The following is an 18918-nucleotide window of genomic DNA, read 5'->3' on the forward strand; positions in this document are numbered from 1 at the left end:
ATGCTGTCGACCTGCCAAGGTGCTGCGGCTGCCCTGGGGCGAGGAGGTGTGGAGCCGGATTCAGGGAGACAGAGCAGCCGCCACGGAGAAGCTCAAAGCGGGGAAGAGAGACGAGAAAGGCTCGGTGTTCAGGAGTGGGCCGACGGGTCCAGATATGAGGGAGACTTTGTGAACGGATTCAAACACGGCGAAGGAAGGTACACCTGGAGTAATGGAGAGGTACGCTACTTTTTATTTTTATTTTTTTATTTATTTTTTATTAGGCCTGCATAGGCTATTGAAGAATTGGACATATAGGCCTACCATTGTCAGCTAGTGTTATAGCCAAATATAATGAGCCAAGTTCATTACAAGACTTTATTTGAGCAAACATAAACAATAATACAGTAGACTGAATGGCTACAAATATTGTTGTTGCAAATGGCAGCTAACTACTTAAAACATAATGACATTTTTTTACTGTGGACAGTCAGTATTTCCTGATGGTAAATAAAGCATGTCTCCTTTTTAATTGTCTAGTACTATGAGGGTGCTTTCTACAAAGACTACAGGCATGGGGATGGACAGTACTGCTGGCCCTCAGGACACACTTTCACTGGGAAGTTCTACCTCAACAGGAAGGAAGGATACGGCCAACAAGACTTCCCTGATGCAACCACCTTTCAGGTAAACTGGGCGGATAGATAACAGGCATTTGGTTATTTTTGTTTTGTTTTTAAATATAAATAAATGGCAATAAACCTCTCTCCTGCCGTCAGGGTTTGTACCACGCTGACCAGAGGTTCGGTCCAGGTGTGTTAACTTATCCAGATGGGCTTCAGGATGTGGGACTGTGGCTCGGGGAGTGTTTGCTAAAGCTCTGTACCGCTGTAAAAGAGGGCTTTAGTCTGCAGAGCTTTCCTGAATATGCTGCATACATAGACCCGGCTGCCACCAAACATTCTATGACTCAGGTACATAGCCTACTACTGACCAATGTCTCAACAACAATTGAATAGGAATGCCGGGCTAAAATATCTTAATTTGCATACATACATTTGGTTTTAAAACCATTATTCTTTTTAAAACATGGTTAATATGGCGGCCTCAACAATGTTTGACCCAGCCAAACATATACAGTATAACAACCACCTAAACAAACTCTCTCTTTTTAACATTGAATCATTGTCTTTTTTAACATCCACTGATTTTGTTAATTGTCACAGCTACATTTTGTCATCATGTTTTTATGTTTTGCCAATTTATTCAAACATCTGGTGTTTACGCAAACACATCCTATACATTTGCAAAATAATCTTTCTTGACTTCTCTTATTCTTACCAGCCTCCTGCTAGTGCTCTCCGGACAGAAGCCAGGAGTGACTCTGTAAGTACTGCGATAATGACACGCAGAAGTAATGAGCTTAACTCAAAAACTGATCAACTAATTTCTCATCCTCCTCAGGTGGACCTGGGCAGAGATCTCCTGTCAGATGAACATTTTATCCTTCCCCCGGGCATGGAGAGTTACTCAACAAATGGTGAACACTTGCCTCTGCCTCCAGGCCGGAGACGAGAGTTGGATCAACACTTTTACGGCGAGCTGTGGGAGCCAGACGCTTCTCCGCACCGAGGCTACGAGCGAGACCCGCTCTCCACTCTGCCTTTACAGGCTCGCATGCAGGCTCACATACAAAAACACAGGTCAGAAATGTGTTAAAACTAGAACTACCGTCTGGCAGTAATATGCCTCCGCAAGGCACACAATTGCTGAACGGTTGAAAGTTAAGGGGTGGTAGGCAATGCTGTAGAGAAGATAAAGCTCCTAAAAAGCTACAATATCGTACAAGGTCACTGCATCCTCACAATATGTAAGGTTGCAGTAACCCTTGACCTCCAAAATCTTTTCAATTCATCATTGAGTCTGAGGCGACATTTGTGCAAACTTTGAAAATCCCTCAAAGACACATTGTACCGACACAACTATGAAAAATGACATGTATGCTAATATAAATGTATTTGTGTGTCACTCAGACTACAGGCTGCAAATGTGGGCTGGGACGTGGCAGCTGTTCTCTCTCTGAACAGGGAAAGTTTTGGTCCTAAAGGGGCTCTGGAAGTCAGTTCAGAGTTGTTGATCCAACACGCCTCTCGAGGAGAACCGCAGGCCGTGTCTCAGATCCTCCAGACCGGTTTGGTCCACCCTGATGTAGCAGATTCACAGGGACACACTTCGTTGATTGCTGCCACTGTAATCACATTATTACGTTTTCCCAAATGAGTTAACAATTACAACACAATAAATAGAACAGACATAAAATATTCAAAAGTTATTCTTCGGTTTTATTCGTTATACATGTTTGTCCCTCTGACTGTTGTGTTTGTTTGGTTTCTTGTCTTAGGTAAACTGCCATAACGATGTGATCCAGCTGTTGTTGGATATGGCCGCTGATATTGACAAGTTGAATTGTGAAGGCATGTCGGCCCTGGCGGTGTGTCATGTCCTCTACTACCCTTTCCAGTCGCTGCATAATGCTCTGGCAGAACCAATCGGCAAAACCGAAGTAAGCTTCTACCTTTTTATTATCCATGTGGCTCCACCATGTATGAAAAATGTGTTCTAATCTGTTTGGATTGAGATGATACACATTTATCTGTAATGTTTTATCAGGTTTTGATGTCTCCCTCTTCACATGAGAGCAGTTCTCAGATCAGCCAAGTGGAGTTCACCACGGACATACCCAGGTTTGACTTCAGAGATCTGAACCCTTTCCTACCTTATTCTGAGCAACCAAAACAACCACAGTCATTTCTTTGAACAGTAAACCATAGCTGATATGACCTCTTTCACACATTATAACGGACAGAAACTGTATTTATTGTACATTTATTGTCACTGATAATAATCTTAAAAATGTCCTATTTACTATCATATTTGCCCCTTTCTACCACACTTTTACCACCCTTTGACCAATTCTAAAGTAGGTCTCTAAACCAAGGTGATATGTTAAAGGTGGAGTCTATTCTGTGGAATGCTTTTTGCCATAATCCCCTCTTGTCAAAATCAGTGAATATCTCCTCACGATCCGCTGCCTGTAGGTATTGTGTGCATGCCAAAACAAAATCAGGTATAAATACAGTCTAGGCTCGGTAAACTAGTATGTAAACAAAGGGTATGTAAACAAAGGGGGCCAACCGTAGCTAACAACATGCAGATTGTAAGGAGAAATTCTCTGATTTTGACAACAAGCATTCTCCAGAATCGCTGACTTTACCTTTAATTGAAGTTGTCTATTTGTTGTGGTATTTCCAGGTCAGAGGAAGAACTGGCAGAGTACATCTTACACTCCGGCAGCAAGGCATCTAGTGACAGCGAGCACTTTAACGAGCGCTGGCTCGGCCTGAGTGAACCCGAGAGTCCTGCAGTCGCTGAGCAACCACAGGAGGAGAGTGAAGAGAAAGTGGGAGATCGAGTGGAAAGAGACTGCCAGGAGACAGAGAGAGAGGGAGGAATAGAAGGAGGGAATGCAGGAGAGGACGAGAACGGGAGTAGCGAGGAAGAAAGTAAAACCGAGAGCAGTTGTGATCAATTGTCGGAAAATGGGGAAATTGACGAAAACCTATGGAAGGAGCAAGAGTTTAAGGACGGAGGAGAGAAAGAGGAAGAAGTAAGAGAGACAGAGTTAAGAGCAGAGGAGAGGGAGGAGGACGTGGAGAGGGAAGTGAGCGATGTTAACGAAGAGGATTTCCAGGAGAGAGTAGAGACAGGACGTGAGGCTGTGCCCGTGGTGGAGCGTTCCATCCAGGTGTTGGACGGTCACATTGCACTGGGCAGCGTGCAGTGGAAAGAATGCAAAGCGGGAAGAGCTCAGGTACAAAATCGCAGTGTTTGATACTAGGTTGGTTGATTGTTGTGCGATGTATTGTGTTGACTTTTGTTATGTTGTATGAATGCTATGTACTATGTATGTACGTACGTCTATGTTTTTGTTGTACCCTTGATGTACTGTATGTTTGATGTTCATGTTATGAACTAAGAGTAACTACTGTTTAAGACAGAAGATAATGGGGATCTAAATAAACTAAACTAAACCTGTTCAACTCAACTCTCTGTCTGTCTGTCTGTCTGCTGCAGGACAAAGACAAAAAATTTACCCACAAAGCGACCTTCGACTCGGCCTGCTCCGTCAGCAGCTACAGCATCCAGGTGACGGAGGAAGTGATGCATCGCTCGGCCGAAGCGCTGAGTCGCACGGGGATGCCTCAGCGCTCGGACTCGCAGGAGACTGTACGCAAAATGGCTGCCATGAAAACTGAGTGAGCTCTTTCATCTATCTCTGCCTGTTCTGTTCTGATGACACGGATGTTGTTTGTGCATCTCTCTCTGTGTATTTCTTTACATTTTATGTGTTGTGTTGTGTCCGACTTTGTCCAGACACCGTGTTCGTCTGACCACCATGAAGCTGCTATTGGAGCGGGGAGCTGACCCCAACGTATCAAGGGTCCCGATGCCCGTCCTCTTCTTAGCCATTATGGCGGCAGACACTGAGGCTGTGAGAAGACTGCTGCTTAGTGGAGCTCGAACTGACATTCCCCTTCCCCCGGAGGCAGGAAACTATTTTATTTTACCTTTTGAAATGAATTGATTTGGGTTACAAACATGATCAGAATTCAGTTGTTGTTATACAATTCTTATAAAAGAGGAAGGGGGGGATACAAGTTAACAAATTAAAATAAATGCCTTCATATCCTGTAACAAATGTAGACATATCATCTTCAATCTGCCGAACTGTACCTGTAGCTGTTTTGGTTAGGCTATGGTGTGCTTACACCAATTTAATTTTAATTGCAGCCATTCTACATCAATGTCTAAATGTTTCAATGGTGTTGGCTCTTTATCATCTTGGCATGTATTTGCATTGTTTATTGTGTATGTATTGTTGTTTTTTCTTTGCATTTGTTTGACTCAACATCATTGCAAATGAGGGTCTCCCCTCAATTGATCTCTTGAGTATAAATAAAGGTTAAATGAAAAATGAAAAAGTCTGTTGAGACACAAATAACATAAAATGAGAGTATCCATACTTCACTACTCCCTCCCTCTCATTTTACAATTTTATTAATTTAAATGAGAAAAAAACCGAATGTATCATGTTTGGGGATACTGTGACGGCTGACTTGGGCATCTTGTCCTCAAAAATGTCTCCAACTGTCAAAAATCTGGGAGTTACATTAGACAGCTACTTTAGGTTTGACAAACAAATTGCAAATGTTGTAAGAACAAGCTTTTTCCAGCTACGTCTTCTGGCAAAAGTCAAAATGTTTTTAAGCCGTTGTGACCTCGAGAGAGCCATCCACGCTCTTATAAGTTCAAGGCTGGACTACTGCAATGCACTTTATGTTGGCGTCTCTAAAAAGTCGCTAAGTCGCTTGCAACTGGTGCAAAATGCTGCTGCCCGTCTTTTAACTAACACTAACAGACGGCAGCACATCACACCAGTTCTTAACTCCCTTCATTGGCTTCCTGTCCTTTTTAGAATTGATTTTAAACTTTTATTTTTTGTTTTTAAAGCTCTTAATGGCCTCGCCCCACCACATTTATTTGAGCTTTTAACCATCCGAAATCCTGGTCGAGCCCTGAGGTCCCCCGATCAACTGTTGCTGGAAGTGCCCAGGTCAAGATACAAGTGCTGGGGTGACCGAGCTTTCTCTGTTGCTGCCCCCAGGCTCTGGAATAAGCTCCCCACGGATATGCGTCTTATCTCTGACCTGGGCCTCTTTAAATCCAAGCTAAAAACGTATTTGTTCAGGATGGCTTTTAATACACAGTAGTATGATGACATTTTGATCTTATTTGATCTTATTTGATTTAATCTTATTTGATTTTATCTTATTTGATTTTATCTTGTCGTATTTTATCTTATTTGATTTTGATGTATTTTTAATTTTTGTTTTTTAAATTGTTTTTATTTATTCTCTCTTGTAAAGCACTTTGGTACACCGAAAGGACTGTTGTAAAGGGCTGTATAAATAAAGCACATTACATTACATTACATTACATGAACTATAACATTCCTTTTCAACTGTCATTGTTTTTGTAGAGGAAAGGCCTGTATCCGCTGCATGTAGCTGCAGGCCTGCCCGGTCCAGCAGGTCCCACCATCACAGAGCTGCTTCTCCACGCTCTCACTGACCCAGACTCACAGGCATGTGACCAGGACCAGATCTTTGAACCGGATCAGGTGTGTATGTGTGTGTGTGTTTCTGTCCTTTTAGCTTTTTTCAAGTCCGTAGTAGTCATTTATTAAGGTGATAGTGAAACTTTTAAGAAAATAGTTTGAGTCTGAGTTTTTATTTTTTCATTTAGGCCCAGGAACCCCTTAGCACCAATGAGGATCCGGATCTCAATGAAGGAGGCCGGACAGCCCTGCACGTGGCCTGCCAAAGAGACAGTGACTTCCGGGTCGGTACATCATGCATCTGCATGTGAAGAAACAGTCCACAACAGTCAGTAAGTTTTCTCACCGTGGTCTATTTAAATGATTATTATTTTATTTTTGCAGAATGCCAGTAAGGTGGTAGCCCTCCTGCTCTCCCACACAGCCAGATCAGACCTGCTCTGGAGCGGACACTCACCCCTCTCCCTGGCTATAGCAACTGGGAATGACTTGGTAATCCTCCTCTCACCCACACACACATAAACATAAACATAAACACACACATGCACACACGCACGCACACACACCACACACACACACACACACACACACACACACACACACACACACACACACACACACACACAATACTTACTTCTGAACCTGTGTCTTCTCCCTGCCCAGGCCGTGGATGAGCTGTTGAAAGGAGGAGCAAATCCCAACATCCCCCTTGGCTGCAGGGTGGGCAGCGCTCTATGTGCTCTCGCCAACATCAACTACCACTTGGGCGGCAACAGAGCTAAGCTGGTACACACACAAACACGCATGCATAGCTGTAAATGTATTTTGAAATGTGTAACAGATCGTTATTCATCCTAAAGGCATTCTGTAGACAGAAATGTCCTACACTAAACCCTATTTTAGTCATGAAATAATATCAAAATCATACACATTTGGTTTGTACAGTATATGGGTGTACAAATTTACATGGTTTAAAAAAGTACAAGATTGAATGGAGTGTTTGTGTTTTTGATGTAGTTGGACATGTTAGCGAAGGCTGGTGCCGATATCTTTATGCCAATTATGGTGGGCGATGATGTGGGGACCGCAGTCGACTACGCACATTACTCTTTCAACCAGGTAACACATCAACTGTGAAACCAATGTACAGTATGATTTACGGTTGAATTCTGTCAAATACAAATGCATGCTTTTGTACTGGCCTGCTTAATGCAGACTGGTGTCACCCTATTTTTTTCTTAAATTGTTATATACATTTGGACTCAGACCAAGTCAGATGGTTTTATTTCTTATTTTTCATAATTCCATCTAAATAGCTGTTTGCATGTTATATGTGACCATTCAGGACACACGCATCGCCAACACTCCATTCCACGCTCTGAACATGCGTGAGAGGGAACTGTTCAAAGCACGCCGCCAGCTGCTGAGCCTGATGGGAGATCTTCTGAGAGAGACTGCTGACCAGCGGGAGAATTTAGAGATTGAACTTCTCCTCAAAATGAATTGTCAGTACAATTTATTTGTGTTTTGGAAAGGCAAAAAAAGGCAAACATTTAGTGTTTTTGATTTTGCTGTAAATAATTGTTTTTGTGTGTGTTTCTGTGTGTGTGTGTACTCTATCTATGTTACAGGTTCCAATAGCACAGTGGGTAGGTATATGACTTCAAGTGCCATGTCTTCAAATGTGTCCCTCTTCAGCTGTGATAGTCTATCAACTATATCAACCATAAAAGAAAAACACGGGTATATATTCACACACACATTCATGCAATGCACCTGTATATTGATCCTTTAATTTTTTTGACACCCTCTTTTCAACTTGTACTTTTTCAAACTCAGAAACAAATTGTGGTCCAGAGGCAAAACAAGGAATCAGAATCCTTCCATAGCCGGTTTCTAACTATGTGTGTGTGTGAATCTTTTCCTAGGAAACCGCTGTTTAAGTTCTGCTATCACTGCGGCCGCTCTGTGACGGTGAAGCTGACCGCGTGTAGCCGCTGCCATAAGGTCTTCTACTGCTCCAGGGCCTGCAAGCTGAAAGCCTGGGACGAGAGACACAAGGACGAGTGTATCCGGGGGACAGGTGCGAATCAGAGTGTCTCCGCCCAACAGTTACAACCCAGCAAACCCAAATAACACCAACCCTCCCCAAAACCCTTTCCAAGAAGCACCCAAGCTCAGAGCAGAAATAGCACTAAATAAGCCTTTGAATAAAGTGATGTGTAACTATTCCATATTGTTTTGAATCTGTGAGATCTGTAAATGAATTATGTACAATACAGGTGCATCTCAATTTCTTTTGAATATCATGGAAAAGTCCATTCAAAAACGAAAACTTCAAAATTCATTACACAAATTTAAATGTCAGTCCTTTATTTTTTTTAAATATTGATGATAATGGCTTTCAGCCCTTGTGATAAAAAATCCAGTTTCTCAACATATTAGAATATTACATAAAACTAATTTTTTAGGATTTTTTAATACAGAAATGTCAACCTTCTGAAAAGTATGTTTATTCTGGGTCTATTTAACTTCATGTGTAATGAATCTAGAATATATGAAATTTTTACTTTTGAATGAAATTACAGAAAAAAACAAAGTTTTCATTGATATTCAAAAAAAAAAATGTATATGCAACTGTGGTTTTATCATTTGAATGAACGGCTCGTAAATACTTTGTCTATCTGTTTCTTTCAATCCAGCCTCTGCTCTCAATCCAGTTTCTGCTGATGGCATCCAGAAGAGTGTTGTGTTTAAATCCCAAAGAGCCACCAAGCCATTGCCTGTCAAGTTGAAATCCAAAACAGTCCACAGGCCCTCGACTGTCATGTTGAAATCCATAAGGTTCCCTAAGCAATTGAGTGTCAAGTGGAATTCCCAAAGCATCCCCAAGCCCTTGAGAATGGCAGAGAAGGTCTCGGAATGCCAAGTCAACCTGAAGGAAAACTACAGTTTCATCTGATGGATACTTTTATTTTTAATATTTAACCCCTCAAGTACAACTTTATCTACCTAATATTTAATGCACTTCTGCTACATCATTTCTGATTCTGAGTCTTAAATTTATATACAATGCTGAATGGTGATGACAGTAGCCTAAATTGTGCCATAATAATCATGTTTCTTTGGCATGCTTATCTTTTTAGTTTTATAATCTGTTATGTTATAGTAATTATGTAGTATTTTCCTATCCGCGCTATTGCAACAGAGTTGCAAACACTGAACTTTTACATATTTTCTAAATACCGGTACAAGGTTTTGGTATGTGACTTCTTTCATATCTACATATTTTGAATAATGGTAATATTGTTGTTGATGTTCATTTTCACAATAGTCTCTGGTTCTTATTTGAATGAACAAGCTAAACGTATCACCATTTCTTTGAACTTAATTTCAAATTTTCAAGGTCAAGGTCGTGGAAATATCAATTTTTTACAGAATGATTCAATTGAAATTATTAAAATTATACTATTTTTTACTTGTTCACGATTATGCCAAGGTCTTAATCAGCTACTTAAGTTGTCTCAGTTTTCATGGATTTGATTGGGTTGTCGTCTAATTGGTGTGTTTGTGTGTGTGTCTGGTTGAATGAGCAGCAAAGAGCTTGTAAAGTGCTGTTTTAAATGTAGCCATTTGTCTATGTCAAACTACTGCTCCCACAGTTTAGAATTATTCTAGCACCACCCTCAGGCCAAGTCCTACACTTGATAGACAAAATAAAAAAAACAATGTACTGAGCACATTTATTATCTATATGAATTATTGCCATTTTTGTCACTAAAGGTTTCCTTTCAGCACCAAACACTGTCAGCTTTGCACAACACGTTTCTTATATTATGACACTTTCTGAGCACCTTCAAAAATTGAACACTGATGATTTTACTGTAGCGACTTAATTGTAACGACCACTCCCTTAGCAGAACCTTGAGGACACACATTACACTTGTATAATAATAAAGGTTACAAGAAAAAAGATTGTCAATGTATTTTGGATTTTGATAGCAGCATTTGCTCATGTAGTGTTGAAGCTACATTAGGCCTATGTATTTAGTGCAGTGGTTCCCAGCCTCTGGGTCAGGCCCCTCCAAAGGTATACAAGATCAATTGGGTTGTGGGTTGATAAATGGAACAGGAGAGCAGGCAATAAATAAATAAAGTTCTGCTTCCCAAATTTGCCTGACATTTTTCTTTAACCTTTCATTTCAAATAACTGAAACCAATGCTTTGGAAGGTTAAGGGTCAAAGGCAAAAAGAGTTCAATCCTTTTCAACGTATTTAACAATTTTTATGTAGCCTAGGCATAAGATTAAATCAGAAAAGTAACTTCTATCTACAACTGTTAAATACATGTGGTGGTGAAGTGGACCGACCTGGCAAATGTAAAACGTTAAAGGCCTACTTCACCGGTTGGAATATGAAGGTGTATTGAACTCGGAGATCCTATGAAGTATAAATGTGCAAAACAAAATTTAATCGGATCATCCTAGCCTGAGAAAAGGCAGAAAAAGTGTTCATATTCCAACCGGTGAAGTAGGCCTTTAATGATCATTAGGCCTACATTAGCCTAATTTTTACTCCAGCTCTCAAAGTGATCTACAGTAGACCTGTCTATTTTGCCATATTTAAAGAGAATATTGCCGTCGGAATGGAATATTCCTCTCAGAAACATCATCATTTATTAGTGATTTGTGCAAAGAAAGGTGTGTTTGTTTACCATGGCACGTGGTAGTTGACCTGCTATTACAACATGTAGTGCTCTGTAGGCAGAGCTTAACTGCTGTTTCATGCGCCTTACATCAGACGGTGAGTCAACGGTGGGACGAGAAACGACATACGGGGAGCCGGTTGGCATAACACTGCGTAGCCCGTAGCCTACACACGCTATCATTGAACAACGAGATGTAATAAACAATTCCTGACGTCTGAGGGAAATACAACTCCAACGAAAACTATTCAGAATAAACTTTAAACCGAAGACGCAGCGCGAGGAGGAGGACGTGAAGTGTGTTACGAGGTTTGTTTGGGACTTCGGGCAGTTTATGAATGCGGATATGGAAGAGCAGGAAGACGAACTGCTCGCCCTGCATAGTATTCTCGGTCCCGAGGAGTTCGCCCGGGACGAGTCGAAGTTTTCCGGAGAAATCCGAGTGTCCGTGGAGCTGCCTGGAGACTTCACTGTGGCTCTGAAAGAAGGTAAACTATAGGGTCAAACTAAATACACATGCTGTTGTAGAAACGAATAGAAAATGCATCCATGGAAAAAGTATTCATTACATAAGTAACGAAAATGTGTATAACCTGTATTACCATAGTACAAATGAAGGCATACTGGTAAAGGTTCATAGGCCTAATACTCGTTTTGCAAAAAAATTCAAAAATCTGAATCTGAGAAAATTCCCCTTATTGGTGCCTACATTCACGTCATTATTACATTATGCATAGCCTACGTTAAAGTTGATGTAAATAAGTGCCACAACAAAGACACTGCTTTTTTTTGTTAGCAAGGTAAAAAGATTGGAAACCACTGATTACATCTTTAAAAATATGTTCTGTAAGCCTATGTGAAATTTGAATCTGCAAAGTAATAGTATCAATTGAAGGTGTGATGTTGTTTATTTACTTTGCACTATGACCTGTATATTCACATTGTCTTTATTTTGTCCTGAGGTGAAACGCTGAGGCAGGATGAGATATCATTCCTCCCTCCTCTGTGTCTGACCTTTGAACTCCCCGAGGACTACCCCTCGTCAGCCCCTCCCTCCTTCACCCTTACCTGCAGTTGGGTGTCATATACACAGGTAATCTGTAGGAGCACTGTGGATCAATTGATAGATAATTGGTCCTGTTTACAACCTGCCAGTTCGAAGTGAATACAGTTTGCAGAGGGTCAATAAAGATGACATCATCCCATTTACCGTCTCCTCCCCTCCCCTGCAGCTCTCAGCTCTGACCACTCAGCTCACTGATCTGTACCAGGCCACCGGGGGCGCTGTGGTGCTCTTCACCTGGGTACAGTTCCTTAAAGAAGATGCCCTCAAGTTCCTGGACATCCAAACTGTGCTGGAGCTCCCGTCTGATGAAGAATGCGGCACCCAGGACTTGTTGAATACTGCACCCTCGGAAACAAAGAAGATTCAACATGCAGAAAACCAAACCACAGACTCTCAAGGAGCTGTGGCATCAGACTCCTGCAAGGTTCAACTTATTAATTTAACCTCCAGCCTCAGCGAAGTCTGCCAGAATGGTTTCAAATCATTGCCTAACGAGGAAACTATGGTCCGAAACACCTCAGACATTGGAGAGGCTGAACAGACTTCAGAGTTTAAGGCTGATGTTGTGTCTTCAGCCGATTTCAAATCAAAGCATCTTCCATTTACTCAGTCTGACGAAAGTGGCCAAGAGGAATTGGAAGGGAATGTTTTAGTCTCATTGTCTCTTCCCTCTAGCACCTCAAGCCCACTGGATCAAAGCGGAGCTGCTTCTCTGCCAGGCCGCCCCAGAGAATCCCCTCAAAATAAAAACCAACTCCCTCCTGGTCGTCGGTCCCTCACCCCGTCACAAGCTCTCCTCTCCCAGCTCCTGATCTACGACGCGGCCCAGAGAGAGAGAATGTTCGCCACCACTGTCTTTGACTGCGCCGTGTGTTTAGTGGGCTGGCTCGGTTCTGACTGCGTGCAGTTGCCCGATTGCGGCCACATCTTCTGTTGTTCCTGTCTCGCCGAGTTCTGTAAGCTCCAGATAACAGAGGGGAACGTCCAGGGGGTCACCTGTCCTCAGGCCGACTGCACTGCCACCCCTACACCCGCACAGGTAGACCTGACCCATTTTTCTCTGCTATGAATACAGCCTATATCTCTGAAGGTCCGTCTGGGATGATGACTTGCCAAAATGTGTTTGTTTAATAAAGTACTGAAGGAAGTTCTTTATTAATTTATGTACAGTAAATTAAGTTAAGTTAAGTAAATGTATCTTTATTAGTCAATTTACACAAGGCACATTGAAATTCGTCTTTCCACATATCCCCCTCTCAAGTTACCAAAGTTCGGTGGGGGTCAGAGCGCAGGGTCAGACATATTACAGCGCCCCTGGAGCAGTTTGGGGTTAAGTGACTTGCTCAAGGACACAACGATAGAGATGGTGGGCACCATAGATGTAATACCAAATGAAAGGAACAATGCTGGATTTGTCTGTTCAGCCTTTTATTGGAAGAATAATTCTCATGCATCTTAATTGAGGTTTTTTGATGTGTTTGGTAGGTGAGGAGTCTGGTGGGGGAGGAGCTGTTCGCCCGCTATGATCGTCTCCTGCTGCAGAAAACTCTGGACTGCATGTCCGGTGTGTTATGGTATATTCATGTAAAACTAAGGGTTTATTCAAATGCACCTGTTGGAAGACAAAGATGAAGTAGGCCTACTATGGAAAAAATAACTAAATACATCTTTACCTCATCAGTTGATATTAAGGAAAGACTTGAGGCAGTGGTGGATGATGCCATCTCTAGTAACTGGCTTATTGTCCTTGAAGGCCACCTCAGCTTCTGTCAATTCTCAAAAACGGGAGAATACCCTTTTATAGGCCTATGGTAGTGACTGAGCGTTGCAGTCCAAAACTTGCCACTGGATGACGCCAAAATACACCTTTATTGCACACTGACTGCACCTTTAATAATTGTAAGAAAATATAATTTATTTTTCCATTGTCTATGCTCATGTCTCTGCAGATGTGGTGTACTGTCCTCGGCCTTCCTGTGGCTCGGCCGTCATTCAGGACAGCACTGTGGCACTTTGCCAGGTGTGCGGCTTTGCCTTCTGTGTCACCTGCAAAAAGACGTACCATGGAGTAGCCGAGTGTCCCGTACAGAAGTTCAGGAACAAACTGTCAGCTCACAGCGCAGACTCAGAGCAAGTCGATGCAGACCTGCCTCAGTCACAAGGTAGCCCACTTCTTTAATATTCACTTTGGTCCAAGCGGAAGCACATCATCATTTCATTACTGGATTGAATGTTCAGTTTTTGTAAATGCAGATGTGTCTTTGATGCTGTGCTCTGTGTCACTGTGTATGTGTTTCTCAGATGGGCTGAAGGCTCTGTGGGATGACTATGCCAGTGGCAGTAAACGGAGGCAGGGCCTCCTGGAGAGCAGATACGGCCGTGAGGCGCTGCGGGTCACTGTGGTTGAGTGTCTGAGTGAGGACTGGGTTGAAGTCAATAGCAAGTACTGTCCTCACTGCTTCTGCAGAATAGAGGTATGTATTTATTCACCTACTGTATTAGCACTTATTCGCACATTAGAGGTAGAGTCAGTGATTCTGGAGAATGCTTTTTTTTCAAAATCATGGTTTGTCAAAATCCGTAATCAATATCTTTCTCACGATCTGCTGCCGGTTTGTAGCCTACTGTGTTTGCACACGGTCACACGCTGGTGTTAATACACAGCCTAGGCACCGTAAACTGAGAGCAATCATTCTCCAGAATTCCTGACCCTACCTTCATATGATGAGCACAGACAATCATGTGTTTACAATCACATTAATGATTGCAACATAACGTGACAGAAAGTTATACCCCTGTTGTTGTTGTTGTTTTTCTGACTGTTTGAAACTACTGTTTCTTTTTCTGATACATATGTTGTTGGGTTTTGTGTTGTAGAAGAACAGAGGATGTAACATGATGACGTGCTCTCAGTGTCGGCGGTTGTTCTGCTGGGCCTGCCTCGCCAGACTATCGTTCATTGGTGCAAGCCTGCACTTTCAGGACGGTCTCTGCTCTCAATATGACTTAGAATATTAGCTGTAATGTTTCAGTGCCACAAAGCTACTGACCATGAGCCATGGAGGGGAGGTCCTGCACGTGATATGCTGTGCTCAAATCAATTTGATTTTTAAGTGCACTTTTAACAAAGACTTTACAACACATGTTGTTTCAAGCATGTTCACACAGTCTAGAAATCTATACTGTACAACTAAATGGTCCTTTGCTACAAACGCTCAATTCTAAAACTGAATATTGCTACATGAACAGTAGAGGGCGCTAAATAACAAGAATGACATGTCCCCTTGGGCACACAGACACACACTTTTTTTATTACAAAAAAGTTTTGAATTCAAACTTACTTTATCTTTCACTTTTAAATAACGAAACTGTGGCTTAGTGTAAACTGTTATGCGATATGCATGTACATGCTATAGTCTCCATAGGAAAATTGTCCAGGGTGCCATTTTTGAACCAGGTGAGAGTGTTTATACCAAAGCCATATGATTAGGGTAACTACCAATACATTTTTTCGATTATTGATTAATCATGTATACAATCAGCCAACAGTAAAAAAAAAAGGTCTTGTTTTGACCAACCCCAAAGATATTGTGTTTACTGTCATAGAAGACTAATATAACAATGTAATGACTTGATCTACAGGAGTTTTGTATGTGCAATACTGTTACTGCTTGAATGATATAAAACTGAGAAAATAAGTCATGAGTTGGCTGTAAAATTGTAAAAATATTTCATGTATTATACTATTGTATACTATCATATTCTCAATCAACTATAAATAAAGCTATCTATATTAGACATATTTTAATCTCCTATGTATTTCGGTGCATATCCAGCCCCCTATCCATCAGAAATGCAAAGTCTGTATAAACTTTATGTCTTCTCCCTCTGGTAGGTAGTGGGCGTTTTGCATCTACTTACTGATGTACTTCCTGTTTTCCAAACGTTTCTCTCCCTTCCTCTCCACTGTTCTGTCATAACAGTGGAACAAAGACCTCTGTAGCTTGTCCCCAGGCTGTCTGAGGCTCGATAGGAACCCTACAGCTGTCTTTCATATCAGGCCAAACAATACTGGCCCTCTCTAGTACTGTGTGCGAGTTTGTGTGTGTGTGTGTGTGTGTGTGTGTGTGTGTGTGTGTGTGTGTGTGTCTCTCTCTTCCAGGAATATCCTAGTTTCCACACAGGGGTGATCCTCAATCGGGGCCTGGAGGACTGGGACTTGGGGTCTGGGCATGTGTTTGTGCTTGCCATGACCCCTTAGGAGATATGAAATACAAAGAAAAAGAGAGCGCACTCAAAAAAACAATATTAACCCATTGATGACTATGGCAATCTAGGATGCATGTCCTTAATGCCTGAGGGTTTTCTGAAAAAATAGTACGAATTGTCAAGTCTACCAAAACCTTAATATCTAAGCCTGTGTAGCAAATAGAAACATGAAATAAAATACATTTAAAAGTTAAGGTTCACAGGTTTTATTTAAACATGCTCCCTTAGCGCTTACAAACCAACAAATATTTCAAAAAATCGTCAAAATTAGATGAATTAGAAAATTATTAAATATTGTTAATAAATAGATGCAATGTGTTGTGTGATTTTCGTCAGTAGTCTATAGTAGACCTTGATTCTGCGCACCAAACGCCACTAACTGTTCTGTCGCCGACATAGCTGGCGTATTTTTTTTATTATTTTGTTTTATTTTTTAATTTTTAATTTTTTTGATTGACATGATTTTCGGCAAACCACACAACTTTTGGGTGGTCACGTGGTCTTAAAAAAATCAACAAAACCCACCTCATGTGTATTTGAACCAATGATAGTGCATTATATGCTGGGAATGCCATGAAAATTAGATAAAGTAATAATGCTGCGCGATGCAGCATCAGGCAGGAGAGCCAATGTGGCATCGCGCAGCAGCCGTCATCAATGGGTTAACAAGGAAACGTGGTAACCTAAAGACATTACCCCTGTTGCTTGTTTTTAAAGCCAAAGTAGTCAACCAGGGGCAGGAAGCTGCATTTTCAAAGGCAAAACACGTGCAGGGATATCCCTGATTATATTGCATGATTGCACAGAAAGCAGTGCAGCAGCAGTGATTGTGTTATGATGATATAACCTCTAATTAATTTCTTGAGCATGGAGACATGACGTTTTCACTGTAAGATACTGAGACTGATTTGATTGGATAGTTAAAGATGAAAACATGTGTCTAGAACCACTGTCACCTTGTTAAAGTTGACAAATCAGATGCCAATGGAAAAAGCATAGAATTATAGATGATTTGTTTGTTTAGTCTGCTCTATGGGAAGGATTGTAGATAAACTGTTTGTTGTTGCTTGTTTCATTCCGGTGCTGTATATTAAACCAGCAGCAATGCACCTACACCATTTAAGGACATGAAATGTGCAGACATGTCATTAATGTCAAGATGAAATAATCCCAGATGTATAGATATTCATTTGAATAGAAATTCATGTGTAAATTGGAAGCAGAAATTTAGGTTTTTGGCCTGCAGCTTTGAGACTTAACATGTTATACCTCCAACAGCAGCTGCCCTTTTATGCTGGTTTGAGTAGTACTTTGGCCTATTTTACCCAACAACACTATTAAAACCTTTCATTTTCCTTTATTTAACCTCGAAATATCCTATGTAAATGTATTAAAAAAGTGGCAAATAAGGTGTTGGGACAGACATTAGTACAGGCCAAATAGAAGCACAGATTTAATTAGCAAATGCAAATGAAAAATAACCATCCAGTGGCAGAAGTCTATGGATCCTCACTTACATACATAAACCTGAGGCCAGTACACCTCATTACAGACAATATGTTCATAGGTTTATTTCTATTTTTTTTAGATATCCTGCAAACAAGCGGCCAGGGGGCACAGGAACAGCTTTCTTAGCAGAAGTAATTTGAAGAATAATGAGTAAAGCCCAGCTATCGTTGCAGTGTGGAAACTAGGGCGTCTTCTCCCTGTGAGCCAATAACAGCGTCAGCTAACAGAGCGCTTATTTCCCCCGGAGCGCTAAACGAGCCGGGCCGATGAAGAGAAACAAACGAGACACACATTCACTGTAATAACCATCAACTCAAGCTGGGATATTAATATCATCTGCACGTTTATTCGTCTGGCAGAAAACACACATACACATACACACACACAGGCTCAGAAATCAGTACACATCAGTCATCCATTCAGTCAGTCAGTCAGTCTGTCAGTCAGTGGTAACATTGTTCAGAGGCACTAAAAGTGTGCTGAGGTTTTCACATAGAGTACAGGAGTATATACTGTCGAACAGGGGCATTGCTAGGAGTTTTGGGGGCCCTGGTATTTGGATGGAGGAGAGGGCTCAGTGTACTAGACTCACTCAGTTTGCAGGCCAGAATACATGGGCTTTAATGTGAGGCAAGTTAAACCTATTCTGCATGTTGTGGTCAAGTGACAACATAGGTAACCAATACAGCAGAAGGGGACAGGTCCGTACATGCAGTTAAAACAGAACAAACAGTTTTGAAATGATTGTATCATTCAGAGTAATAGGCCTATTCACTATCTGGCAGAGAGTTAGAAGAGGAGATTGATACCCATCTCATTTCAATGAATATGAATCTGGCTGGCCCATCACCCCCTGGCTCTAGCTCCACACCTGCATAGTCATGAGAGGGCAATATTCTCACTTTACTCTTTGTGAAGAGGCAAATATCCCCCAATCCAAACTATGCCTAAAACACTTGGCTATTAATCCAAAAAGCTCCTGCAGTTCTAATTGTTGTGAGAATGTAACCAGGGATTCTTACATGCCCTCATTATAACAGGGGGAGCTTCCTCACTACTGCTGAGCCTCATTAAAAGATATTACCACTAGTCCCTACTACATTTGGACTGAAGAAGCTTTTCAAATAAAAAGTACTGACCCAATCATTTGGAGTCACCAGAAAACTGATTTTGACACTCAAGTAAGAAATAACCCTGGATTTGATTCTTTCT

At 41.4% G+C, this 18918-nt stretch overlaps 2 protein-coding genes across 2 annotated transcripts; both read left to right on the forward strand.

Moving 5' to 3' along the window:
- Positions 1–9119, forward strand: ankmy1 (ankyrin repeat and MYND domain containing 1; the record flags this gene model as incomplete). The annotated part of the gene is made up of 18 exons (XM_080032193.1): positions 1–219; positions 520–666; positions 759–953; positions 1444–1682; positions 2013–2229; positions 2381–2542; positions 2650–2723; positions 3292–3646; positions 4114–4295; positions 4414–4585; positions 6080–6220; positions 6346–6441; positions 6542–6649; positions 6821–6943; positions 7175–7276; positions 7503–7666; positions 8086–8240; positions 8878–9119. The coding sequence occupies 18 exons, from the start codon at positions 1–3 to the stop codon at positions 9117–9119; spliced, it is 3093 nt and encodes a 1030-aa protein (XP_079888319.1).
- A 1868-nt stretch (positions 9120–10987) lies between these two features.
- LOC307253865 (E3 ubiquitin-protein ligase RNF14-like) lies at positions 10988–15690 on the forward strand. The gene is made up of 7 exons (XM_080032072.1): positions 10988–11350; positions 11825–11955; positions 12095–12967; positions 13414–13492; positions 13878–14090; positions 14230–14402; positions 14806–15690. Exons 1-7 carry the CDS (start codon positions 11197–11199, stop codon positions 14944–14946), a joined length of 1764 nt encoding a protein of 587 aa, XP_079888198.1. The 5' UTR covers positions 10988–11196; the 3' UTR covers positions 14947–15690.
- Positions 15691–18918: the final 3228 nt, after the last annotated feature.

The sequence above is a fragment of the Ammodytes marinus genome (genome assembly GCF_949987685.1).
Source record: "Ammodytes marinus genome assembly, chromosome: 8".
NCBI lineage: Eukaryota > Metazoa > Chordata > Actinopteri > Uranoscopiformes > Ammodytidae > Ammodytes > Ammodytes marinus.

Coding starts and splice junctions, on each gene's coding strand:
- LOC307253865 (XM_080032072.1), top strand. CDS start 11,197: ATGAATGCGGATATGGAAGAGCAGGAAGACGAACTGCTCGCCCTGCAT. Junction 13,493..13,877: donor AACTCTGGACTGCATGTCCG/GTGTGTTATGGT, acceptor ATGTCTCTGCAG/ATGTGGTGTACTGTCCTCGG. Junction 14,091..14,229: donor AGACCTGCCTCAGTCACAAG/GTAGCCCACTTC, acceptor TGTGTTTCTCAG/ATGGGCTGAAGGCTCTGTGG.